The following is a 27,605-nucleotide window of genomic DNA, read 5'->3' as shown; positions in this document are numbered from 1 at the left end:
TTCTCTTGGTCTTTGGTCATACTTCCTATATTTGGCCCTTCCTGATCAATAATTGTTAATTAAATACTTGCTTATTGAATACTTGACATTGTATGCTAAAAATATAAATACTATAGATGTCCTTTTCCAGAAATGCTTCAGTTTTCTACTACTCAGCAATCTTAATAGAAAAAATTCACCTTGATCTAATCAGGAATTGTGATAATTTGAGCCTACGCTTTAGCCTTTCTATGAGCATATATATTTCTGATTTACCTTTTTTCCTAGAGGACAGTCCATTAGATTTATCATCCTAAAGTCCAGGGTGTTTACAGGTACCCATCCTTCTTAGTGGACCCAAATTCCAGCTTACCTCTCATGCACTATGAGACTGTTTGCATACCCTGCTTGACTTTTTAGAATCTAGATTGTGTTTGATTTTTTAGCCTCCGTCTTCCTTATGCTTAGTATTCAATAAGGTCTCAAGTTAAAAAATTGATGAAGAATATCAGGTGCACTTTTGTGTAATACCCTGGAATCTTGGGTCCTCAAACCCTGCATAGGTAGCCCTGAATTCCAGATTTGGGTCTCTTAAGTCTTATGAGACTGCTGAAAGTTATATCGAAAGATTTGTGCTCAGCCTTCAGTCCCTATCAAATAATTAGCACTTTCTCTATGCACGAAGGTGGTGGACAATGCCTGACTCATTTCAATGTTTCCTTGTTAGGATCTTGGCTCCCTGAGTTCTAGCTGTCTTGGTTCTTCTCTGATACATTCCATATATATATATTTTTTAACTTTATGCTTCTTTTATAGTTATTTTCATTGGATAGATTGGTTTAATTGTGGCTACTCCTTCATAGCCAGAATTAGTTCTTCATCTATTATGGTACTTATTTTAATTATAAAATTGTTAATTTCTAAGATATTTGATACTTTTATAGCTGTATTATTCCTTCAAATCTTTCCAAAGACTGTACTTATTTTTAAAATCTTCTTCCATTAGCTCAATTTGGTTTATATTCTTGGGAGTTTTACTATTTTCTTTATAGGGTTTCCTGGTATTGGTTCTATTTAAGTATTCTCTAATTTTTGATTGTTCATCTCTATATTTGGAAAACTCAGTTGCCAACCTGTGGGAAAAAGAGTTTAAATTGTTTTTGAACTTTGTATGACCTGTTCCTTATTGTAGAAGTTGCAGTTGTTCCCTATTATTGTAGATGATGTTGCAGTTCTGATAGCAAACAGCGTCTTGGTAGTTTCCCATAAATATGATGTGGAAACTAGGGTCGAGGCTCTCAGTTCCAGAAGCTGTGAGTCCCCTGGTTCCAACTTTATTTCCTCTCTTGTGTCTCTCTTTCTATCCTTTTATTTCTTAAGTTCTGCGTTGCCTTCCCTTTGAGCCAAACTATTGCTGAGCTGGTCTCATCACTTTGTAGGGGTTTCTAGTATTGGTTCCACTTAAGTATTCTCTAACTTTTGATTGTTCATCTCTATATTTGGAAATCTCAGTTGCCAGCCTACCTTGTTTTCAATAGTCTGTCTCTGGTGACAGTAGAGATGAAGTGGTGCCTATGCTGGAATAATGTACTGGTCATTTTTCTTCTGTGTTGGAGATCCCTGTTCCTTCTGGTGGCAGTTACACCACTGGGCATGTCTCTACTCTGGCTCAGTGCAAGCTTAATGTTGAATATCTTCATTTAAAAGATTATCTCATCTACTTCTCTGGGATCATGTATTTATCTGAATCAATCTATCAAGTTTAACAAGATATAATACTAAGAAAATCAGAGGTGCTCTATAGAGTGAAAAGAGGTTCTTTAATGAGGACACTAGCTAATTGATAACAGCAGTCTAAAACTGCACTGAACTCTCAATCAAATATTAATTCAAGTGCATTAACTGTATCTATCTCTCTCTCCTCCATCCTCTCTCTTTCAATTTAGTCCAACTCTTTGTAGAAGAAGGGTTTAAAGTCATAATCATGCTGCTCTTTTGCATCTCTATCTGTTGGCATCATATGGGGTATGGATTTTAAGTCAGACAAACCTTAGTTTGAATATAGGCTTTATCTTCATGACTTGTGTGACTTTGGAAATGCTAACATGTGTAAAATGTTATATCAAACACTAGTACGTAGCTCTCATTAATAGATGTTATACTTGTAATTATTGAACAGTGTCTAAACTCATCTCTTTAATCACTGTCAGAGCTATTTGAGATTCTTTTAGTATGTTTAACTAAAACCCAACTACATTAGCAGAACTTTCAGCCTCTTTGAGTAATATTAACTCTTCTTTCATCTTGATTCTTCCTGTATTAAGTAATATCATAAGGAAAAAATAGTTTTCCTATAACAGCTCATATCTCCACATCAGTTATTATTCTAATTCTTTTGGCTTAATCAATGTAACTGTGGGCAATAGAAGTGTTCACAAGATCACGCAAGGATGGATATAGCACATGTTAAATTACACCAAAAATGTATAAGGGCTGATAGGCTAAAATGTAAATCATAATGCAAAACATAAGATAACTAAAATTTTAGAAAATTGTATAGTCTAAAATATAAACCACAATGTAAACCCAAATGTTACCTTGTTTGAACACTATTGTCTCAATATCTGTACATCAGTTTCAGTAAATATAGTATGAACATGTAAAAAGATTATTGCTGTGGAAGGGAAAAGGGTTTTATATTGGATATGTTGGAGTACTGTATATTATATATATAAATTACTGTGATCTAAAACTTCTGTGAAGATAAGCTTAATAATTAGGGGGAAAAAAGAGGAAAAGAAAGGCCATAGACACTGAGGAAAAGATGGAAGAAGTTGCCTTGCCAATTTGCATACGGGGCAACACTTATTGCAATAATGGAAAGCAAAACATCAAAAACAAAGCTTTTGCATTTTTAAATTTGATACCCCAACTTATTTTTACCTTAATTTTTCTAAATTAATATGTATTCCATATCTAACCTTTAAACTCAAAACTATATTCCATTTTACTATTAATGGAAACTTGCAATATATTGGGCTTCATTTTTGAAGAAGTTTTGGATCACAGAGAGGTTTAACAATGGCAGGGGAGGAATACTGGTGTGGGATGTTATTGACAGGGGACACATGGTTGGTAGGGAGTTCTCCAGGGCATATATCCAGGGTACATAAAAATGTTTGGATATTTTCATAGCGGTTACAATTGGGAACAACAACTGAAGGAGTGCTGAGTTTCTAGCCAGGGGAACTCTATCACAGTCCCTAAAGGAACAGCAACAATCACCCAACTGCAACGGCAAAGACCAAAAAAGAAGGAAGGTCCAACAATGAGCCCTTGATACTAAAACTATGCTTGTAAGCCTGTGCACCTGAAATAAGAACAAGGCCTAGAGCTGCAGGGTGCCTAAGACTTACCTCTTGAGAGCCTCCATGTTGTTCAAATGTGGCCAGTCTCAAAGTCAAATTCATCATGTAAATGTGTTGCCTTCCCCCCAGCATGGGACATGACTCCCAGGTATGAGCTTCCCTGGCACCAAGGAATTAGTACCAAGTACCAGCTGATGATGTAACTAGAAAATGACCTTGAATAAAAGGGTCAACAGAGACCAGCAGAATATCTCAGTCTACATATAATACCAGGAGTTAAAAATGCTTTTTGACCTGAATAAAAGGGGGAAATGGAAAGGACAAATGAGTTCATATGGCTATGAGTATCCAAAAATAGCTGGGGGGTTATCAGAGGAGTTGCCCTTATGTATACCTGAGCAGAGTCCCAGAGACAGATAAAAGTAGATGCAACCCCAGGTATGGGTTCTTCTGAGGGCTGCAGAGATCCACAGGTTCTATGGTCATGGCAGATGGAGTTCAGTGCCATGTCAGTTGGCTCTACTTCGGAGTTTGTGTTTCTGTGTGATGAAGCTGGACTCAGATGTGATCTTTGTCCACAAGCCTCTCCTGTTACCTTTACCAGAACTGTAGTTGTTGCTGGGGTTTAATGTATAACCAGGGGACCTGAATCTCTGGATTGACCCTGAGCCTCAACAGGCTTGCAGCTCCTACACTCTGGTTTATTGGACTTACCCCACTCAGCTAACATGGAGGTGAAGAAGGTCAACCACCACACCAAGGAGCCAAGAGTGCCTACAACTGAAAGTAGGAGAATTGCATCCAGCATCCATGTGGAATCTAAACCCCATCTTGATATAGATGTGGCATGGACACAGCCATTCGAGGGTCCACAGGATGGAGGAATAGAGTATGGATTAGAGTGGACTTACTGATATTCTATTCATGAACTATTGTGATTAGTAATCCAAGAAAATATGGCATTGGTATGGAGAAAGTGTCCATGGTGGCTGCTGGGGGTAGGGAGTGGGAGGAAGAGATGTGATGTGGGGGCATTTTCGGGGGTTGGAGTTGTCCTGGGTGGTGCTGCAGGGACAGTTACCAGGCATTGTATGTCCTCCCATGGCCCACTGGGTGGACTGTGGGAGCATGTGGGCTGTGGTGTGGACCATTGACCATGAGGTGCAGCGGTGCTCAGAGATGTATTCACTAAATGCAGTGAATGTCTCATGATGATGGAGGAAGTTGTTGTTGTGGGGGGAGGAGTGGGGTGAGAGGGGTGGGGGTATATAAGGACCTCATATTTTTTTAATGTAACATTAAAAAAATAAATAAAGAGAAAAAAAATAAAGTAGGTTACATAAAATGTATCTATGTGAGGAATCATTTCCTGTCTTTTAAAAAATTACAGTTGAAATAATTTCCCTCATGTTACCAAGTATCTTGGTAATAAGATAACATAAATAATAAATTTCTCCTAATTTTTAAATGACAAGAAAATTCTCTCTCTAGACATTGATAGCTATAGAATTCAAAATACTTTCATTTTACCCTGGCTCCCAGGACCCCTCCCTCCCAAGAAACACATGACTATATATGTATGTGTGTATATTTGTGCATGTAAATGTGTGTATACATATATGTATATATATTCTATTTGGATTATATAGTTTAGGTATAAATTTCATCCTCAACTGCAGCAGTTGTTTCTTCCTCCTTGTTTCTTTCTCAAAATTTTCAAACTTCTGTTTATTTCTTTGTAAAATTTGTTCTTATTTTGATATTACACATCTGTTCAAATAATAATAACTATGGACATCTCCATTACTTTTATTCTCAGTTTTGACTATACCATTGGTAAATGATAAGAGGTTAAAAGACAATAGGAAAGCAGGAATCATGGGCAGAAACATGGGGAAGAATACCTCTAAAGAAGAAACAAATAAGCACTCTGAAAAGATATGCTTCATATTCATTTGCATAATCACAGTAGAAATTGCAATACGATTGTTTTTTCTAAATGATTTTTATTATGTTGCCAAAATAATACTCATAAAAATTGAAAATTAAAGATTACATTGTATTTAATAATGCTCACTTTTAAACACCTACTTTATAAAATTCCTATCAGGAATTAATAAAAATAAATTATTTTACTAATCCAAATATTAAATATAACATATTAAATTATAAAAAACTTATTGTAAATCTAATATCTGTCCTTCCTTACTTAGAATAACTTTTGCTTTTTTAAATTTATCCTTTCCTATCCTTAGAAAAACTGATATTCTACTTGGTAGTTGATGTATACTGTTCTCTGCTGCTGGTTACCACTATACACAATAAAATTAAGGGTAAGGATTCAGACCTCATGGTGCAGCAGCCTAGTTCTGCATCCATAGTCTTTGCCATCTGACTCTTCATTTTGCAAACTTGTGTCCCAAACCAAAAGAGGATTTGATGAGAGCCTGCAGATGATCAGGCAAACCCATCTCCATCTCCTGTAATAAAATCATGTGCAATGTCTATGATCTACTGATGGGTTAACAGCACTGTAATTGACAGAAGAAACACAACACTTGGGACAGTGATTTTTTCCCTGGGTGAAACACATTCATAATCTCTGTATTTATCATAGAGTTCCTTCACAGGGATAAAATAGATTTTCTAATGAATAATTGTGCTTGTGTGTATTCCTACTAAATAGTCTCTAAGGCTAAAAGACTTGAAGCTGATTTTGAGGGAGTAATGCTGTTAAGTCATAATGGTGTCAGAAATGGGAGAAGATGAATAGAGAACAAAATCAAGGTTGGATAATGACAATAATAGCTAGTACTTATTGATTACCATATGCCAGGTGCTGTGCCAGTGTTTTATATACACTGTTTTTTTAAAATCCTTTGATTTAGTTCTATGGAAGCTGAGGAATAGCAGGAGTGGGTTATCATCAATTTCATAGCTCTTAAGAGGGGAAGGGAGGGAAGCAGATTTGGCTCAATGGTAGAGAGTCCGCCTACCACATGGGAATTCCAGGGTTCAAACTCAGGGCCTCTTGACCCGTGTGGTGAGCTGGCCCATGAGCAGTGCTGATGCGCGCAAGGAGTGCTGTGCCATGCAGTGGTGTCCCCTGCATAGGGGAGCCCCACGTGCAAGGAGCGCACCCCGTAAGGAAAGCTGCCCAGCGCAAAAAAAGTGCAGCCTGCCCAGGAGTGGCACCACACACACAGAGAGTTGACCCAGCAAGATGATGCAACAAAAAAGAGACACAGATTCCCTGTACCGCTGATGAGAATACAAGCAGACACAGAAGAACACACAGCGAATGGATACAGAAAGCAGACAACTGGGGGGGGGGGGGGAATGGTAGAGAAATAAATAAAATAAAATAAAATCTCTTAAAAAAAGAGGGGAAGTGATCCTGGGCAGAGCCCACAGCCCTCATATTACCAAAGCAGGGACCATTTCAGACTCCTTGTAGAAAAATTACTAAGAATTTAAAAGAATTTTAAAAACCATGACAGCAGAACATTAAACCAAGTGCTGTGCCCTTCTGAATGCCCAGCTCTGTGCTCCTGAATAGGTAGCACACAAGAAACCAGTCCTGATTTAAGGTCATAATTCCAAACGTCATCTTCAAGAGAGTAAATGCAGATATATCCATATAAAGATGTCCACAGACTCTGCCTAGGGAACTTAAACAGACAGATGTTTGAGACCTGAGGAGGAATCTTCAAAATTGACTGAGAAGGAGAGTCCACCAAGATATTTGACCTAACAAAGCAGAAGCAATACTAAAATGTTTAATATGTACTTTTTTTTTAAAAGATATATATATTTATTTATTTATTCCCCCCCCCCCTTGTCTGTTCTCTGTGTCTATTTGCTGCGTCTTGTTTCTTTGTCCGCTTCTGTTGTTATCAGTGGCACGGGAATCTGTGTCTCTTTTTGTTGCATCATCTTGCTTCGTCACTTCTCCGTCTGTGTGGCACCATTCCTGGGCAGGCTGCACTTTCTTTTGCGCTGGGCGGCTCTCCTTACGGGGCGCACTCCTTGCGCGTGGGGCTCCCCCACGTGGGGACACCCCTGTGTGGCACGGCACTCCTTGCGTGCATCAGCACTGCGCATGGGCCAGCGTCACATGGGTCAAGGAGGCCCGGGGTTTGAACCGCAGACCTCCCATGTGGTAGACGGACGCCTTAACCACTGGGCCAAGTCCGTTTCCCAATATGTACTTTTGATGGTCCATCAGTGCTGAAGCTCAGCCAGAGGAGATGGGTGGCACCCGTGGTGTCTGCTGCTGCCCAGTTGCCAGGAGAGTTTTATTAGAGTTTGAAAATTATTGTGTGGTGTGTGAGTTTGGGGATTTCACCACCCAGAAGACAACTCCAGAGCTTCTCTGTAAATTTTTTAATAAAAAGAAAAAAAAAAATCACTTCTGGTAGTTAAGATTTTGAAGTCCACTAGCTGAAGCCCTACTGAAAATCAGAATAAAATCCATTTTTGGATGCAGGTGCCACTTTGGCAGGCTCACAGATTAGGAAATGGATAACAGAGGCAGAGAAAGACAGGCTTAATATGAAAACATAACTTTCTAACTGGCCAAACTCTGTCTAATGCAGCCAAACAGAAAACTGGCTGACTGTAGTAGAGAGGTGAGATTAAACCATCCAGGGCAAGGCAGGAATATTCAGGAATGAATAATGAACCTGTTCCTTATCACATGGTGCAAACCTGCCTTGATTATTAGTTCTCATAATAGGTTACTTTACTTACTAAGGGGTTGAAATTCAACAGTATGTGGAGGTCTGTGTGCAGGTAGCTGGTTGAAAGCAAAAGACTAACCCTGGAATAATAAAATCCCCTCCCTCCTCATATTTCCTGGAGTCCTTAATGATTCCAGGCCAGGACCTATATTCAGTAGACCCTGCGTGGGTACAGATGACCCCTCCAGAAAAGGAATAAGCTACAATAGGGGTCAGAAAAAGATGTCATGTTAGTATATGCCATTGTGTCAGATCCTCCCTGGCTTATCCAGAAATTGCTTAAATCGCTTCAGTGCATCTGGCTGCTTCAGATTCAAAATGTGCATGAAGCGTGGAGACAGAGGAGGTGACAGGCAATCAGCAGATATGATAGAAACAATATTCCCCTCCCTATGGATATCTGTATTTTGGAGTGGTCGGGGGCAGAGAGGGCATAAAAGAAGGTTGGAAAAGAGAAAGTTATCATTAACATATTCACTACCATTGCCAGCATCTCTCACTGGATTTATATTAGTTAACGGGAGTTCATGTAGTTCCTGCTTGCATTCTGGTGAGCTGTCACCATGAGACAGAGTGGTGTGTTATTCTAGGAATGTAGCCTAGACAGAGAATATGGCCTTGGCGTCAGCAAATGGAGTTCGCTCCTGGACAATTTTTTTATGCCTTCTTTGAAGTAACATTGCAAAAGCCTTTTCCTGGATGGACATCATACAGTCAGAGCATGGCTGTCAGCTGGTCACTAAACAAGACTGTCTGGCTTGGATAATTGGCTAATAGGCCATTTCTTTGTCTTGTACACATGGAAGGATGCTTTGTTAGCATTCTTTTAGATTCAAAGTTATAGGTTAAATAATCTTTTTTGAGATACTATTTTTGCCAGTTAGATGCTGTATATAATCCAAACCTGTAACTCCTCTATAAAAAAAAAAAAGTATTATTTGCCCCATTTTATGGATAAGAAATTAAAGGTCAAAAAAAAATCACAGTTTCTACTTGGTGGTGCCAGAATTCAAACCCAGATCTGCTAGCACATGCCTTCTCCTTGCATGGCTCAAGGAATTAGAAATTCCTATAGGTGTACAAAAATCCATAAGTCATGTGGAATCATGAGCTTGTTTACCATCTTGTAACACAGTCTATCCATTTCTTCTTGAATTATGGCAATAATCAGAATCCTATAATCCCTGATGCCGAGGATTTCATTATTCTAGAATGGGGATTGGTGGGGGATTTTATTTCTTTGCGTTTGTTCCTGTTGTGGCTCTCAGTGGGTTTACAACATATATCACTTTCTCATTTTATAAAATATTCAAAGATGAGGCTCAGAAACTCAGTTTACACACAGTTCAAGGATCTGTGACAAGTGTTAGGCCACATTAAGTTTTTATATTACCGAGTGTGCTTTTGTATAGATGGCGTTCCTTGTATTAAAGAAAGTCACATTAAAATTTTTCAGAAATGGCTTTAAGAAAGCACATAACTAAGATCAGTATTTTGGTATAATTTGAAAGTACCGTGTCTAGTGGAGAGTCTGGTATACTAAGCATAATGCTATTTAATTCTAATGTCTATGTGTATTACATCTTTCATTGAGTTGGTTTGCCAAAAGGAGAGACTGAAGTAATATATTTAATATGACAATTAGTATTCTCAAATCTTCTTCAGGTCTAAAATTTAGCAAATATTAAATTTAGTATACATTACAGAAATTTTTTTGGGAAATGGATGTGTCTCAGATAATTGGGCTCCTGTCTACCATATAGGAGGTCCAGGGTTTGAGGCCCAGGGCCTCCTGGTGAGGGCAAGCTGGCCCACACAGCGAGCTGGCCCACACAGAATGTTGGCCCATGTGGGAATGCCAGCCTGCACAAGAGTGCCAGCCGACGTGGAGAGCTGGAGCAGCAGATGATGCAACAAGAGACACAGAGGAGAGAAAATAAGAAGACATAGCAGAACAGGGAGTTGAGGTGGCACAAGAGAGTAATCACCTTTCTCTCACTCCAGAAGGTCCCAGGATCAGTTCCTGGAGCTGCCTAACCCAGAGCCACCTAATGAGAATACAAGCAAACACAAAAGAACACAAAACGAATGGACACAGAGAGCAGACAATGGAGGGAATGGGGAGAGGGGAGAAATAAATAATAAAATAAATCTTTAAAAAAATTTTTTTGAATAAGGGAAGAAAATTATCATATATTTTTATGGTATCAGAGACTACTTCCAAGAGTTTCAAACCATAAAGTTATTCATGTACTATTTAGAATACTACTATACATTTTAGCAAGACCAGTAGATTAAGACTATAAAAGCAATCAAATTAATCAGTATAAGTGTTCTTATCATTTCATAGCTGTTTGACTTATGGAGTTTTGTTGTTTTTGTTTTAGTTAAATTGACTTGGAAGGGTCTGACTGCAACAGAGTTGATGGTTACCTGTTTGAGTGGCTTTGAAATATGTATGTGTGTGGTTCACACCTAGCTATACACTTTCCTTATCTCTGTATCCTCTCTCTGCAGTCCATTTTCTGCAAAGGATTTTCAGTGATGCTAGCTTAAGAATAAGTAGGAATTCAGAGAGGATTAACTAACACACAAGAAGCTTATGAGTATTCATAATAATAGGTTGCTTAAAAGTTGATGCAGAGCTTAATGAGGTTTATGGAGTTTAAAAGCACGTATTCACATTTGTATTGGGGCCTTCTTAATTGTAGTATAGCCTTAGCATTCTCAAACTTAACATGAATTTCACTTATTGGCAGACTCTCTGACATGATGTGTAGTAACTTACCACTTCATTCAGGGATACATTTGAATTGTATCTATTGCGACTGGTATGCATTGTCAGGGATTCACACTCTATTACCTGTGGTAGCCATTGCTGATATCCATTTGATAGAATGAGAAATTAAAGTGTATTGTTTGTGTAAATCAGAGGTTTCTTGAAGATTTTATTATGCTTCAAAATAACTAGCAATTACTGGTTAATTATTGTGACTAGAATCTAGCATCCTTTCTTAGAGGTATGTGCGAAAATTACAAGCTATGTACTCTAAGAAAATCTATGCTTCAGTTGTACATTCCATATAAATTGATACAGAGGTCACGTAAATGAAAATAATCACCTAGTCACATATTAGTAAATGTGCCATGATATTATCCCTTTTTCATGCATTAGTGCTCAAGAAAAAGTACAATAATAGGATCATAATCAATAGGGTTTTTCCTGGAGGAGGAGAACTTTGAAACAAACCAATCCTGTATCACCTTGTTAAAGAGTCCTTCCATGCTCACAACAGGGTCTTATGCAAGGCCAGTGTTGGTGGTATGTGAAATCCCCAGTAAACTCTGTAACCTATGATTTCATAGCCACGGACCGTCTTTCACTCGTGCCTGACATTCTCTTTGTGCATCTGCCTGTCCTACAGCTGAAGGCTTTGCTCTCTGTTAAAAGAAACCTTGGCCCCTAAGAAAAGGAAACACTAAGACTGATTTAGATATGTACCATTGAGGGGAATGTTTTCTAATCCTTTATTTGTAGAATAAGACAGAATTTGTTTGGGACCCTGGGATTGCCAGGTGAAATTTGGCAACTTTCCATTTTGAGAGTAAAGAGGTATTAATCAAGTTCAGAGACACAATAAAGGGAAACTCTTCACAGTCTTAAACATGACTTTTCTGTGGCCTAGACAGTCTAAGTTATATGTGGGAATTATATTTTGAGCTCAGGACATTAAAAATGGAAGTGGATCAAAGGTTTTGGCTTTGTTTCTGAAGATTAAAATACTGTCATGTTTGCATACATACCACAATGAAAAAGCCAAACGCACTGGTTATAGGCTTAGTTTTTTCAGCTTATTACCTGCTGGATTGTAGAAAAGAAAATTCTTTCAGAGAGGGCTCTCTCTATAACTGCCAGAGCAGTGAATTTCAGTGCAATAAGGGTTAAGGATAATAAAGTAACAAGAATACGGGAGAGAATTTAAGATGTAAAATGTGGAGGGTAATCTCCACAGAGGGACTACATATCTGAATTTGGAGGGAAGAGGTCTTGTAGATTTTATAAAGGCACCCAAGTTTTTTTATACAATGCTACCATTCAGAAAACTTTTCCAAGTGTTCTTTAGAGGGGCTGTTAAAAAAATCAAGCTATAATGGCATGCTTGTGATTTACCAGATTTTATGATAAAATTTAAAAAATGATGCAAAGATACAAACACCAGCATTATCCAAACAATGTGCAGGTAAGATTTTTCTGGAACACTTCACTCCCATTCTGCTTCCAACACATATATTTTAGCTTCTGGGTTAAGGTTATTGCCAGAAGAATAATACTTGAACCTGGAGTACCTTCCTAAAGAAAGTCTATGTGGCAGAAAGTGTGTTCTTCTTTTCCAGACTGGTCTTGGCTCCCTCACACCCCCCTTCTTTTATGGTCTGTGTTAATTTGTAATCTGAAAAGGAAACTAAGCACCACCAATTTTGCTGTTTGTTTATTTGAAGGAACTGGATTTACCCTGCTCACCTATAACTGCAGGTTGGGTTACAGGAATGCTTGACTATAATTAATGCACTTGCAATAAGGCACCTTTAGCAGAAAGGCCAGAATAATTTTAGAAAGTGGTTATGTTGTTTGCTTTATCTTAGACCAGGTTTACCAACATAGATTCTTTGTTTTTTTTTCCCTCCCCTCAGATGTACATCCAGACAACAACACTTACTGTCTCCATGAGTTTAAGTGCTTCGGTGTCTCTGGGCATGCTCTATATGCCCAAGGTTTATATTATAATTTTTCATCCAGAACAGAACGTTCAAAAACGCAAGAGGAGCTTCAAGGCTGTGGTGACAGCTGCCACCATGCAAAGCAAACTGATCCAAAAAGGAAATGACAGACCAAATGGCGAGGTGAAAAGCGAACTCTGTGAAAGTCTTGAAACCAACAGTAAGTCATCCGTAGACTTTCCGATGGTCAAGAGCGGGAGCACTTCTTAATAGATGTACGTTGAACATTCTTCTAACTAGACTTGGGGGCTGTGCTACAGGTTCCAGGGCATGGCGAGTCCCACACACCGTGGGGCCATCACACCAGAGACTACACTGGTTACAACCAAATGATTTCATGATTAGTGGCTGTTCTCTAGAGCACAAACATGCACAGAAAATCTCTTTTATACAGCATGACACTCAGGTTTCACTTTGGAGGCATTATGGAACTAGAAGCTTATGAGTTTTTTTGTTTTAATTCTTAAAGTATCTTTTAGCATTGACAGACTGTTCTCCATTCTTTGTTAATTCAATGCTGGTTGCTGTTATAATATTAAAAGTTACCAAATGTCTTATTAAAACGATATTTTAATTTAATTTGGGTGATTAGGAAAATGAGAAAATTGGTTTAGCTAAACCAATTAAACTAAACCAACTAAAGTTGGTTAAGTTAAATCTTACTTAGAACTTCTTCTCCCAAGTGATCCTCTTCTTTTGGCTTTCCTTGATTTCCCTCCTTGGACATACATATTAAGATAATTAGAGATCTTCTTTGAAAGCGTCAGGACTATGAATGTAGAATCCTTTCTCCATCCACCTTCCCCCTTTGGCGTTTCTCTCCTAATTTCCTCTTCTTTATAATTCACCCCAGCAGAAACACAAGGTAACTATACACTAGCACCAGAACTGATCTAGTAGAGTTTAACTAGTCTATCACGTCCATTTTAGCATCTATGAAAAAGTACCAAATAGATTGAAGATTTGTAAAATACCAGAGAGCTGAGTGTAGTAAAGACCACAACTTTTACATCACTAGGTTCTGTAGATGGATCAAAAAGAATTAAAAGCTAAGGTCCTTACATTAGAGTAGCTGCCAGTCTTTGAGGAACACAATATACATATTAAATAATTACGGATAAAGTCCCATGAAAAACATTCTCTTCTAAGATTCCTCCCATTCTCTCTACTAAATATAGCTAAAGAGTTCATTTTAATTTTAATAAGTTAATTTTAAAGGTTAAATTATCATAACAACTCATAGTCTTCACTAGATTTATAAATTTCCCCTGATATTAAGAGTCCATTTCCACGTGAAATGTCCAGTCTAATGCCCCTTTAACAGAAATATCCTCAGTTCATACACATCAGCTAATTAAACTAACTGGCTTCAACTGGAATCAAATTTTTTTGGAATTATTGACCAGATTTTCCAGGAAGATTGCTTCCAGATTACTAATACCAAATTTAGTCACTTGTAGAGAAAGGAGCATTGCAAGACTAACATGCTGCCCCACATATTTTTTTCTACAAACATGAAACTTTGAGAAACTGCAAGAGAAGGAACCAGAAAGATGGATTTTGGTAAATAGTTACAATATTCTATAATTATGTGTGAGTAATTTATAATAATGAGCCAATTTGGGCTCTTAGCAAAATGTATACTGTGCCTACTGCCAAAGACATGGAAAAAGAGTACTTATGTCTGAGGGGCAGAATTTTGTTTGCATTTTTCTATCTTGTAAGTATCAGTGCTGGATGTCAAAAGCTACTGCAAGATGTTAATAAACTGCTGTTGGCCATTAATAAACTCTGAACACTGAGAGTTCTCTGTATGATTTGCCAGAGTCTATTTGTCATACCTGTCTTTAAGTAGAATTCCAGAAAACTTTATGTAATATGATTACAAAGGAGAACACCCAAAATTACTGTGGAAGAAGTACCAGCCATTCCAGACTCACCTGTGGAAAACGGTGGAAAAAATCATTAGCTTACAGCCTTTTTCCACTCCTTTAAGAAATAATATAGTTTCCCTAAAGAGGAAAATTACAATATTAATAAGGACTAATTCCATATTATTGAAATAAGTCTGACACATTTTCCATTTTCTGTTATTTTCTCTTGTTGTTGAAATGTAAATTACATAGCATGCATACATTTCCCTATTTTCTCTGAAATAAGAATAAAAGCTTAAAAATGTTGGGGCCTGTAAGGAAAGCTGTTTATACACTAGAGGAGTTGGATGCTTACCTTTGGAAGGCAAAGGAAACTTGCAAAGGTGAATCAAGACAAAATAAATGACTATCTGAAAGAATGTTGAACTGTACTTTGGAGATTTGAGTGTATTCATCTTTTACGAGAGAAGTTTGAGTTTGCATAGACTGGGTCCAGATGAAGCGATTATAATTTAGGCATTCAGGAATAACAATGTATAAAGTCTTCCCATATGGGGCATCTTTGTTAACCTTTGTTCATCTACTCAGCTGTCTTGTAATGAAAGGGTAGATTTGTACATTTTTTAAACAAAACTTGGAATTCAATATATAGGAGTCCTTATGAGAAAAGCAGGACATGTATCATGGACTTCCTATGTCCCTGTTACCTTTATTACATGTACCCATGCTTTTAATTTAGTCAAAGTCTTATATACCATCTAAAAGTATGCATAAAATTAATAAATAAAATATTTTTCTTCTAATAATGCATGTCATACCTTTGGAAGAATAATTGAATATTGGAAAATCCTTTGCCATCCAACTATCTGATACCAGCATTGTGCCTCTTCAGTTTTGAAACACCTCACCTCAGAATTGATGGAGTCCATTTTTAAGAAATTCAGGGATGGTTATCCCACTGTAACAGTATCCATTTCACTGTATGCTCTGACTTTCTGCTACCAAGTTTTTGCTAAATCACCATTTACTATAATGAAATGACAGTTACATGCTTAAAAAAGGATTTGTAAACTAAAAACCAGAAGAGAAAAATAAAGGTATCATTGCAGCCATGAAAATGGAAATTGGTCTGTAGCTAATGAAGTGAAGAAATTTGATATTATTGTAGAATCTCTAATTTCTTCTTCCCACTCCTCCACTCCCCACTGCTCTTCTCTTCCCTTCTTCTCTTCTCGTCTCTTCTTTTTTTCATGGATGGAAGATTATGATAGTTATGGCTACTATTCCATCGTTCGTGTTTTTTATCCTGGCCAATTACCTGTGAGTGTATGATATCCATGCAATGTCTTTCTTTCATGGCCGAGGAGCTCTTCAAGTCTATCATATTTAGAAATTCTTTGGGAAAAGTGCCTTGTTAGTACTAGCAATTGTGGCCACCTATACAAGATCTTAAAGTTTCAAAAGCTACACAAAATAATTATAAGTAACATGAAGCTGGTAGGGAAACCCAGAATTCATGTTAATTGCTAGATTTGCAGAACACTACATATTATGAAAGAAAAGGTCATGTTGTTTCAAAATAGAAATAAAGTTGGCATGTATGAATTTTATCAACTGTACTTACTAAATTCTGTGCATGATATTCCTTAAGCTATATTAATGAGTAATTCACGAAAACAGCTGCTGCCAGAGGTAGATTTGCTTTCACTTGCTTATGAACATAGTTTGGTACACACAGGAAATTCATCATTGGTCTACTCAAAAATTGATTTTCACATTAGTGTATTCATCTCCACTGTAAAAACTCCCCTTATCAGCTCATCTGTGAATCTGTGATCTGCTTTTACTCTGTAATACTTGTGGGATAGATTCTAATACCTGCAAGATAGCTGCCATTCTTAGTTTGTCCCTTATCAGTTTTTTCATCATGATTGTCATCAGTTTCCAGAGCCTTGTACTGTCTTTCAAACAGTAAAAACATTAAGAATTCTTCACTTCTGTGAAATATAATCTCAATTATCCATAGCCTTCCACCTTTATTTTTCCTAAAGATCTCTTCTAATAGGTAATACAATGAAATATGAAGTTTTAATTAGCTATAAAGATGGTCTGATCGAAATCAACATCAGTTGAATGAATCTCTGCTGAATATCATCTTCTTCAAAATCATTTTGGCTCTTGTTCCTCTATTTCAACCTGTAGGTTTTCTCCCTATCTGCAAATTTTATAAATATTCCTTATATTTTTAGTTATTGTTGAAAATATAAATGGGGCAGGACATTGAACAGCCCCTTTAAGGTACAGTTTTTCTAACTCTTATGAAAACATTTTCCCCATCTTTTTTGCAAAGAGTATATGAAATCCCATGAAATGCCTACCTTAAGTAGAGATTTTATTTTCTTGGAGGAAATCTAGAGGCAGATGAGAGTATTACAAAAACTAAAATTTTAAAAAATTATATATAAGGAAAGAAATAAAACATTCATCTTCCTTTTGGAAGGATTAAGTAGGAAAGTAAGACTCCATAGTAGTTCTCCCAGACTGTTACTCCCCTATAAATACATTTTGCCCCTACCCCCACAAAAACCTGACGTGATATGTTTTGACCAGTGAGAAACTGAGGCCCTTTAATTGTATGATTTTTTTTTTTCACATGGTAGGGAACAGAATGGAGCTTACAACCAGATCTAAAAACTCATTTCTTTTCTACTGTATTTCAATGACTACTTAGAAGGAGTGTGAGCAATATAGATAATAAAAGTAGATAGCATAAAGCTCATATTTATTGAAATAAAAAACAGAAATGTTATAATTCACACCTCCTCCAGCTATCAACATTGATTTTAATGATTGTGAAATTTGTATGTTCCTGGTCTCTGTAAGGACTTCTCTGGTAAATCACCATTATTGCTGTGCACTAAAATGAAATGAATCTGATGGCCAGTTATTTCAAAGGAAGTGTGTGACAACTTTTAGTTTTATTTAATGCTCAAAAACCAAATTACCTTCAAAAGAACTGTTTTATCCTGAGTTGGATTTTCATAGCAAAATGTATATGTGATTTTACCTTTTATCAAATATCACTTTTTATGATTCTTCATTCCATAATTCCACTGAAAAATAGGAAATCATATCTGAATTTTAAGGCAGAGATTTATTCTATCTTTCAAAAGAAATCAAAAGAATCGCTTAGATTTATATTCTCTGGAAATTTAAATGAGTATAAATTTGACATAGGATATTTTGTTATTTGTATCTATCTAATAATTTTATAATAATGCATTGTACTTTATAGTAAATTAGTTATCAAACAATTGAATATTTATTTCCTTCTTTGAGTCTTTATTTTTAAATGTCTGCATTTGTATCCTTTAGATGAAGCAAAACAGACCATAACTATTTTGGCAATACACATATTTATTACTTTTACATTCTAGTTACTTGATAGTTAACTATTTTCTTAAGTGGAAGAATTATTCATTCTCAAGGCACAACTAATTATAATTAATTAACCCTTTCTTGGTAGTCAGATCAGGCTGGAAGATTTGAAGTCTTTAAAATAGATTGTAAGGAAAAAATTTTTGTATTTTGTAGGGCAGATACTTTGTCTTTGTTAACCGAAATACATATTTGAAATGAATTTCATCTAAGTTTATTAAAAATGATAACTTGAAATTTTCAGTTTTATGCTAAATATCTATTATAAATGACTCTAGAGGTTTTACAGATAAGTTGCTGCTGAATTTTACTTCTGTAATCACTGAAAGCTACCAATACTATAAATAATTATTAACATTGTAAAAACTGCATATCATAAAAGTAGCCATGTTTGAAATCATATTAACAAAATACTATTAACTGTCTTAACAGCTTCCTCTACCAAGACAACATATATCAGCTACAGCAATCATTCCATCTGAATCAGGGAAATGATAACAATCTGAAGAAATGTGATGTGTGATCTTAAACAATGAACAGGACACCACCAAACACCCACTCCTGGAGATCTCTGTAGACTACAATCAATCAAATCAATAGTCAGTCTCTTAAGGAACAAAAATTAGCCGAGAGCCAAAATTACCAATAACTGAATGAAGAAATCTGTTTTAGAAAATACAACCAATGAGTGTAAAGTGAAGTATTGCTTACTAATAAGCAGTTTTTAAAAAATCCCAAAAGGAAAACTAATGTTAGCTTGTGAAAAAAAAAATCCTGTTGAAATAAACTATGTCTGATGTTATTCTTGTAAGTATTTTTCTGTGATTGTGAGAACTCCCATTTCTGTCCCACATTGTACAACTTGTATAAGACAAAGAGTCTGTTTCTCGTATTGGCTGACTGGATTGAAGCCCTGGGTTGTGCTAAAAATAAATGCAATGGTTGACGCATGCAATTTTTTATACAAATACTTTATTTCTAATAATAAAGGAATGTTTTGCAAATGTTGAGAGTTGTTTCGTTCCAGTTTTAAAGCCAAGGAAAACTCTGTTTTCCAGTTGTTACTTTTTCTGCTATTATATACCTCCTGCCTAGTATTTCAACGAAATAGTATTTCCTCAAGGAAAGTATTTTTACATATTTGTGTGTATATGAAGGAGGCTGTCTTTTATTTCTATATGAAAAGATATTTATTTAAGAACATGTGAATATTTCAAGTTTTCTGCTGTAGGTTCCCATAGTCATTGCTTCTTTTATGAAGATTCAAGTTCTAGCTTGAGGTAAAGTGCTTCAGATATTGCAATTAACAACTGATGAGGTAAACTTTACTTCAAAGAGTATAATAAGATAATCACTGTCAAAAGTATATTGAAGTATCACTGAAAGGTCCCATTATGTTTCTAAGTCAAAACCTTTGTTAATGAAATATTCCAAGGTATGTTGTACTAACCTTTTCACACTTCGGCTTAGTGTCCACTGAAATCAACGAAATAGTGAGTCTTCGCACTGTACATTCTTCCAAACTACAGCATTAGCATGTATATTCTAATTCTTTTTTTGAAAGAATCACTGTTAATATAACACATCAATACTTTCTTATTTTCTAGATGAAATGATTCATTGGTTTATGGAACAGTATTATTATAGGGGGGAAAATGGGATGCCTGGGCTATGCTAATAAACCATGCCCACACGCATAAAAGGCTTTCACATCCATTACCATTTTGTCATAGGTTCTTCTATTCCATACAATCCCAGACATCCATCAAGTCAATAGGTCCTACGATCACTTTATTAGTAAATGTTCTCTCTGCTGATTTAGCTAGTATGGCTCATTGCCCTTCTTACAGACATAAAGAGCTATCTGTGCTCAGTGGCTTCAATTCAGTTATTGATAGTAACTTTATGTAACTTAGAAGGTTGAACTAGCAAGGCTCAGCCTCCTTAGACATATAATAACATTTTCTAGATACCTACACAGATAAAAAGCTGCATCCAGAAACAAATGTGATTTATTGGTCTTGTTGAGTTTCTCCCAGTAGGACTCATTGTTTGTTGATAATATTAAAATCAAGGAGGGACGACATTATTTTCAAGTTTTGTATAATCTAAAATACTGATAAATACAATTCTATAATCAGGATCCTATACTCACCTTTAGATGTGCCCTTCTAGATAAGACCTATTTTAAAACAAACCCATAAATGTATATTTAGTATATTTTCTTGTGCTATGTGGCTTAATACCCATAGCCATACCAGGAAAAATAATTATAATTTTATTTAAAAATTTAAGTTTATAATTTTATTTACATTGGCGATTATTAGTGGTCTGTAAGATTATTTTACTCAATTTTAACTTATTAATAATTATCCATTTGTTTGGTTAAGAAAAAATGCTTGATTTTGCAAGCCTTGCATTTCATTCAGAAAGCAACACTCAAATACATTTTCATGTTTTCATTTCCTAATTGACTCTAATCTGGGTAAGTGGATGTGACTGGGTGATGCTTATGAGAGTAAACCTGTTTGTTTTGTATTTTAAGGCTTTGGGGAAAAAAATGAGAAATTAAATATTATTCTTGGCATTTCAAAATTTGTTCTTCCTATTAAAAACTTACCAATGGCTGTTTTCCTAAGTACTTTTTAAAATAATTGATAACTTGTTTGCAGCCATACATATACAAAATCTTATTTATCTTGTAACAGAATTGAATAATATTTCTTGTGGGTTTATGTATGCCAATTATCCTTTATAGCATTATCTCAGTGGGATAATTTTTCCTGATGAAAATATTACCCTTTCCAGACCATGGGAGGATAAATTCCCTCAACCTCTTGCAGTAGGAGCTGAAGAGTTCTGACCTCCAATGTGATTATTTTTTCAGGGATTTTGCTGAGGTTTCTGTAGGTAGTCATATTGGCTGGGACAATGAGAGGAGAGTCCTGTAAAGAGAAGGATTTAGCATGTGCCAGCAGTGGTTCATAAGTCCCATGCTTTAAAATGAACTGCCTGTGTACTATAGATAAGCAAATGCAAAGTTGCACAGAAAAAAATATATATAGTATTACGTTCTTTAGGATCGACCTTGTGTTTTATTCTGGCCAAGAAATGTCACATCTAATCTCAGCATGCCAGAGGGAATGCTAAAAATGTAGCTCAAGGTAAGAGTCAGCGAATGTCACTAGTAGACAATGAGAGAGACATTAGCGTGACCTTGGATCAAATCTAACCTCTGTTTTTAAAAACTATAGCTTATACTAGTTAATATTTAAAGGTTTCTAAATCAACGATAGTTGATCTGCCACAAACTAATTTTATTTATAAATGAAACTACTCATAAATTTAAACTTGAGAAATGGCTATTGAAACATGAATAGGAATTGAATGACTAAATTAATTTTTAGCATTCACTAACATTTTAACAGAAAATTTGGCATACTGTATAAAAAGGATTTTGCTTTTCTTTTAAAATTAAATACCACATTACAGAAACTCAAATTAAGATTGGAACTTTGTGTCATTTATAGTTCTTCCCCTTTTAACTCCATATTCTATAAAATTTACCATTACTTCTGGACAGTGTAGAATTTCCTAAACTGTAATAGACAAAATGAATATTGTAGTCAATCAGAAAATTGAAGAAATCACATTCTTAAATTCTGTTATATAGCCTTACCAATTCTTCTCATCTTGCTTATTTTATTTCCTTTAATGTCTGTATTTTCATCCATCTTCTTCTAGAATAAAATGCCCAAAAGTAATGAACAGGCTGCAGGAAATAAAGGGTGAGTGAGAAATACTATCAAATCGTAGAATATCATAACCATATATAATAATCACTAGAAATGTTTCTTTATGATTCTCCTTTAATGGATATATAAATATTGAAGAAAAATCTGACCATAGCTTCAAGAAAAGATATTGTTAAGAAGAAATAATTACATCTGTGAACACTCAGAAACTCACCATCACTCTAAGAAATAGCTTTCCTATAATAACGGTGATCCAAAAAAAAAAAAAAAGTACATAATTTAATCTTTAGAAAAGCTATTTTCTACAACTGTTATTTCATTTTTTCCTTTGAAAATTATTCATAGCATTAACTTTAATGGTATTATATATCTTAAGCACCGTTACTTTTTCATTTCATCTAACCCTTCATATGACATTTAATTTTTTTGTCTCTTTTGAACTCAGTGTATTATCAATGTAAAGTGTCATATATTTTGAGTTACATATCCTCTTTAAGAGTATTAGGGATAGATTAATTTGACATATTATATATGGGTTCTAGTTTGTTAAATAACTTAGGCAAAGATAACTTTGACTTATGTTTCTATAGGAAGTCAAGCATATATTGAAACCTATGGAAAAAAACAAAGAATTGAGGATATAATTAATTGAGTGGAAACAGGAGCGATGTAGTTATAGAAAACCAGAAAATGGTTTAATGTTTCAGTTTGCCAAGTAAGCGTGTGAGATTATTTACCAATGAACAAAGTTTCATTAAATAAGTTCACTAGAACATAGGGTGGCTGCGAGAGCTAATGAAAAAGATTAGTGTTAAAGTATAATTTTAAAAAGTTAAAAAGATGACTCATACAAATGTAAAATGAGCACACCACATATTTTATTCAACTTATTGACTAATGAGGGGGAAAGTAAGAAGCTAAAAGTAGTCCAAGAGCATTTGAGAAGCTAAGAATAGCTGTGTGTGTCACACACAGATGCACAAAATATATAAGTATTGAGATAAATCAGAGTTCAATACAATACTGGTAGTTTAATATCTTACCATACAATAAGCATAACCTATGTAGTACCTAGTCCATTGTCGAATATTATCTGATTCTCTACTGAATAAAAATCCACAAGTTAACACCTGCATCTACAAAATTATAGTGTTCATCTGTTGATAGAACATTACACGCAACACCTCACTGAAAGAACACCTACCAATAGCTTTTCCTTATTTCTATGTTTTGGATAATTTTTCTGATGAAAGTGGTACCTCAGTTTCTTTCATTTTCCTTTCCTTAATTTCAGGCAATTACATTGACCACCTCTGAATAATAAAGGTCACAAAGACACCTAAATGGGTATCAAGATAATTCAAAGTAGTCAGGGAGGAGTTCTTGTAATGGGGCTCAGTTTTAATTATTCTTTCCCATTTTCACTCTTTTACTATGTCTCCATTTCAGAGGCTAGATTCTATAAAATATTATGGAGACTAAATTCTTATGACTGTGTATTTGCTTTCAGCTAACAGTTCCCTATGAGGCAGTTCTACAAATAATTTGTGAAAGTGTGATTTCTTTATTTTGTCCTCTAGATACTGTCACCTCTCCCAGGTGTTTTCTTTCCCCTTTTATATATTACCCTAAAAGGGAGAAATCAGTTTTTCAAGAGTGTCCCTAAAGATGGCAAACCACTGATAATTTACTCCATACAGTCCTTCTGTTTGTCTCTCTCTATTAGCCCTGGCCCATCTCAGCCTATCCAACAAAGCCTTAGCTGGATTTCACCGCTGGCATATTTCAGGCAGGAGAGTCAGAAATGGAGGAAAACTTCACAAACAAAGAGAGATAATAGCTATGATGAGTGGAGTACCGATTTTCCACAAATGTGCCAGTCTACCCCTCACTTCTGTCTGGCATGTTAGGCTCTGGGGGACAGAGGGATGGTGAATGTAGGGCCTTGTGATGCCCTTCCCATATGGAACCCATCTTCTAAATGGAGTCTTAGCAGGGGGCTAGAACTCATTGGTCCCTTCTGAGTATCTTTACTAATATTTTGGAAGAAAGCAAGGGAGACAACCTGCACAAGGCAAAATTACAAGCTAGATGAAATGTGGTTTGTTGACTTTTTAAATTTTTTCCTCATCCTTGTCTCTAATCTCTTAATAGCTCTTTCTAAATGCCACCCAGATGACTAGTATTACAGGATATAGTCTAGATACTCAGAGGTCTTCATTACCCACTCTCTATCTTTGAAGTCACAAAAAATTTCCTTTCTTCAAATGCTTCAACATTGAATTGCTTTTTTTTTTAAAGATTTATTTTTATTTATTTCTCTCCCCTTCCCCCCCCACCCCACCCCTTAGTTGTCTGTTCTCAGTGTCCATTTGCTGTGTGTTCTTTTTTGTCCGCTTCTGTTGTTGTCAGCGGCACGGGAATCTGTGTCTCTTTTAGTTGCGTCATCTTGCTGTGTCAGTTCTTCGTGTGTGCGTCACCATTCCTGGGCAGGCTGAACTTTCTTTTGCACTGGGCAGCTCTCCTTACGAGGCACATTCCTTGCGCATGGGGCTCCCCTACGCAGGGGACACCCCTGCATGGCAGGGCACTCCTTGCGTGCATCAGCACTGCGCATGGGCCAGCTCCACACGGGTCAAGGAGGAGGCGGGGGGGGGGGGGGGGGGGGGGCGTTGAACCGCGGACCTCCCATGTGGTAGATGAACACCCTAACCACTAGGTCAAGTCCGCTTCCCCAAATTGCTTTTCTATGTCAAACTTACCTCCACTCTCAATATATACACAGATATCAAAGAGGCCTATCAAAGGTCCCTAGGGAAGATAATGCAGCTGAATTTTCAGCACCAAACCACTTAATTAAAATCATTTATTCATTCATTTTATTCAGAAATTCTTGAGTACTTGCTATGTACTGGTCACCATTCTACCCCTCTAGGTGCTGAGATTATACTAATCTCAAAAAAAATCCCTGCTGTTATATTTATGTTTATGTAGGAGAAATAAATAGTAAACAAGATAAAGGATGTATTAAGTAGTGATAAGGTGCTAAGAGCTTAAAATGAATCAGGGAAAGTGAAAAGGAAGACATGGTTGAAATTTTAGATGGGGTGGCCAGGGAAGATGACATCCAAGTAAAGAACTGGAGAAAACAATCAACCCACACAGTGTCTTGGGGAAGGGAATTGCGGGCAGAGGGAATAGCAAGGGGACAGACCCTAAGGCAGGGTTCTTAATCTTTTCTGTTCCATGGACCCCTTTGCCAGTCAGGTGAAACCCATGGACCCCTTAGTAAGTCCACACTATAATGTGTATTATTTAATAGATAAATATTTAATAATAAATACATCTCACCCACACCAACACTTCCCCACAAAAACAATGTTTTGTGGGGTTTTTTTTGAATTTCAATTCAAGCTCATGGACCCCTGGTTAAGAACCCCTCCCCTAGGGAAAGCACATGACTAGACCAGCTTAAAGCAAAGGGGATGGGATGAGATGGAGTGCAAGATCTCATCGGGCTGTGTAGGTCATTGAAAGGACAACTTTCATCAAGATTGATGCGAAACCATTACAGGGTTTTGAACTAAGGAGTGCCATGATGTACCTCTCATTTATTGAGTCTTTCTGACTGCTCTGATGAGATGAGATTAACTAGTCTCCAGGGGGCAGTGACAGAAGCACAGGGCACCTATTACAAGGCTCTTGGATAATGCAGGTGAGTGGCATGGAGGTGTGGAGGTGGTGAGAAGTGGTTAGACTATATATCTTAGCAGAAGACCCAACTGATTTTATGATGGATTAGATGTGCAGTGAGAGAAAAGGATGATTCTGGGGCTTTTAACCTGAGTAAGGAGAAGGATGGTGTTGCTATTTACTGAGATAGGAAAGACTGTGAAAAGATCAAGTTCAGAGAAATACAATTTATACTAAGGAATAAATGTCTGGTATTTCTCTCCCCATTTAGACTCCATTATTTGCATTTTAAAAGATGAATGGGTCATTTTCTTGGAATTACTTCAGAAATCCTGGGACAAATTTGGGGCCAAGAAATACTGTGAGATTCTCAAATCATCTCCCAATGTCACCAAACCATTCTTTTTTTCAACTCCCTCTACCAGACTAAATCCTGAGCTCTTATTTTTCCTTCCTCTCTTCTATTTACAATCCTTATCTAATTCCTCAGGCCTATTCAAGTTCTTCTGGGGTTATTTTTAAATTGCTTTGATGGTTGTTGTAATTGTTGTTGATATTGTTGTGCTGCTGTTTTTCCTGAGGAATGGTTTATGAGTCCCTGGGTCAATTTTAATCCCTAAGTTTCTATATATTTGATTTCTGAATGATTTAAAAGTGAATCCACCTCAGGAAAATTTTCCTTTTCCTCCAATTTTTTCCCCCAATCAAGACTCTCAAGAAGCATAACTTTCTGCTTAAAAGGTAAAGTAAGTTAAAAGGGATATTACCTGAAGTCACAAATACTAAGGAGTTGCAGAAATATACTACTTTAATTATTATGTTGTCTTCTATTATGCAAGCTCCCTATGCTTCAAGAGTTTAATTTTTTATTCTTTATTGCATTCAGTCAGTCATTCATTTTTCATTTTTGCATTGTGAAAATAGTATACTAATTCTTGTGTGGATACAAAGTGCTTACTAGATGGGAGAGAAAATAAGATATTTTATAACAATTACAGCAACAAAACAATTATTTTATTAATTATCATAACAGTTAAGATCATCAGGCACTTATGTGACAGACACCTTGCTAAATGCTGTACTTGAATAACTCTCCCAAGAGCCACCCTGTGGGATATATATGATCTTACTCCTATTTATATAAGGCAAAGATTGACTAGCTAACCGCCTGAAGGTTACATGGCATATTGGTATAGAGCTGGCACAGAGCTGTGGTATCAAACAGAATATGCCAACTGAGAGGAAAAAATGCTATGGAGGTCAGAAGAGACATGTTCACATTCAGCTGAGAGAATTAAGCATAACTCTGTCAAAGTTCTCTGAAACTTTTGATTTGGTTTCTGACGTCTTTGTGTCATGCATCATAACCTGTTTCTAGGAGAACTATCCAAACTTCTTAATACTGGGAAGTATATTTTGATGGAGAGATATTCTTTGGATGAATACAGGTCAGTGTCAACTTTTTTTTTTATTTGATTGAGGGCTTTTATTTTTATTCTGAGTTGCCTTGAGTATGCAGACTTTGGAGTTATCCATGCACACCATAAGACCAGATACAAAATGTAGACAATTTTCCTCATTTTTCAATGATTTGTTATATTTCATTTAAAGTTTTTCAAACACTATGAAAGAAATCAGAAAAAAATGACAAGACTACTTAGTGTTAAGTTCACACAAGTCAACCTAGCTATATCATTTGCTCTATTTAAGGCATGGCATAAATTCTTCAGAAGTTCAAATTGTTTGTAAATATGTTCTTATTATGCCCCTAGAATGGTGAGCCATGGTTGTTTCTGTCATACACAAGTAGTATCTTAGGTAAATAGTATATGATCTCCCACATAAGACACAGCACATTAGTTTTGTATTATTTAATAACATCTTCTAGACAGAAAGTTCAGAGCCAAAGATTGCTAAAGCTCAGTTCAAATCATCCACCAGTAATTGAGCCATGAATAGCATCTTACAATCAGCAAG

The 27,605-nt window shown here is 36.1% G+C and overlaps 1 protein-coding gene across 9 annotated transcripts in view; it reads left to right on the top strand.

Moving 5' to 3' along the window:
- GRM8 (glutamate metabotropic receptor 8) overlaps positions 1-19,188 on the top strand; it is an 850,565-nt gene extending 831,377 nt beyond the window's left edge. For 5 of the 9 annotated variants that reach the window (XM_004471660.3, XM_058297320.1, XM_058297319.2 and 2 more), the window contains 2 exons: positions 12,782-13,028; positions 18,613-19,188. In XM_004471660.3, coding sequence (XP_004471717.1) covers positions 12,782-13,028; positions 18,613-18,662 — 297 coding nt within the window. In that variant the 3' untranslated portion in view covers positions 18,663-19,188. Of the gene's footprint in view, positions 1-12,781; positions 13,084-18,612 lie in introns of all 9 variants that reach the window. The other 4 variants (XM_071215255.1, XM_071215257.1, XM_071215256.1 and 1 more) reach the window with 1 other exon arrangement.
- The last annotated feature ends 8,417 nt before the right edge of the window (positions 19,189-27,605 follow it).

Source organism: Dasypus novemcinctus, chromosome 5 (genome assembly GCF_030445035.2).
Source record: "Dasypus novemcinctus isolate mDasNov1 chromosome 5, mDasNov1.1.hap2, whole genome shotgun sequence".
Taxonomy (NCBI): domain Eukaryota; kingdom Metazoa; phylum Chordata; class Mammalia; order Cingulata; family Dasypodidae; genus Dasypus; species Dasypus novemcinctus.
Note: the sequence above shows the minus strand (reverse complement) of the source record. Positions and strands in the feature narration are given on the sequence as shown.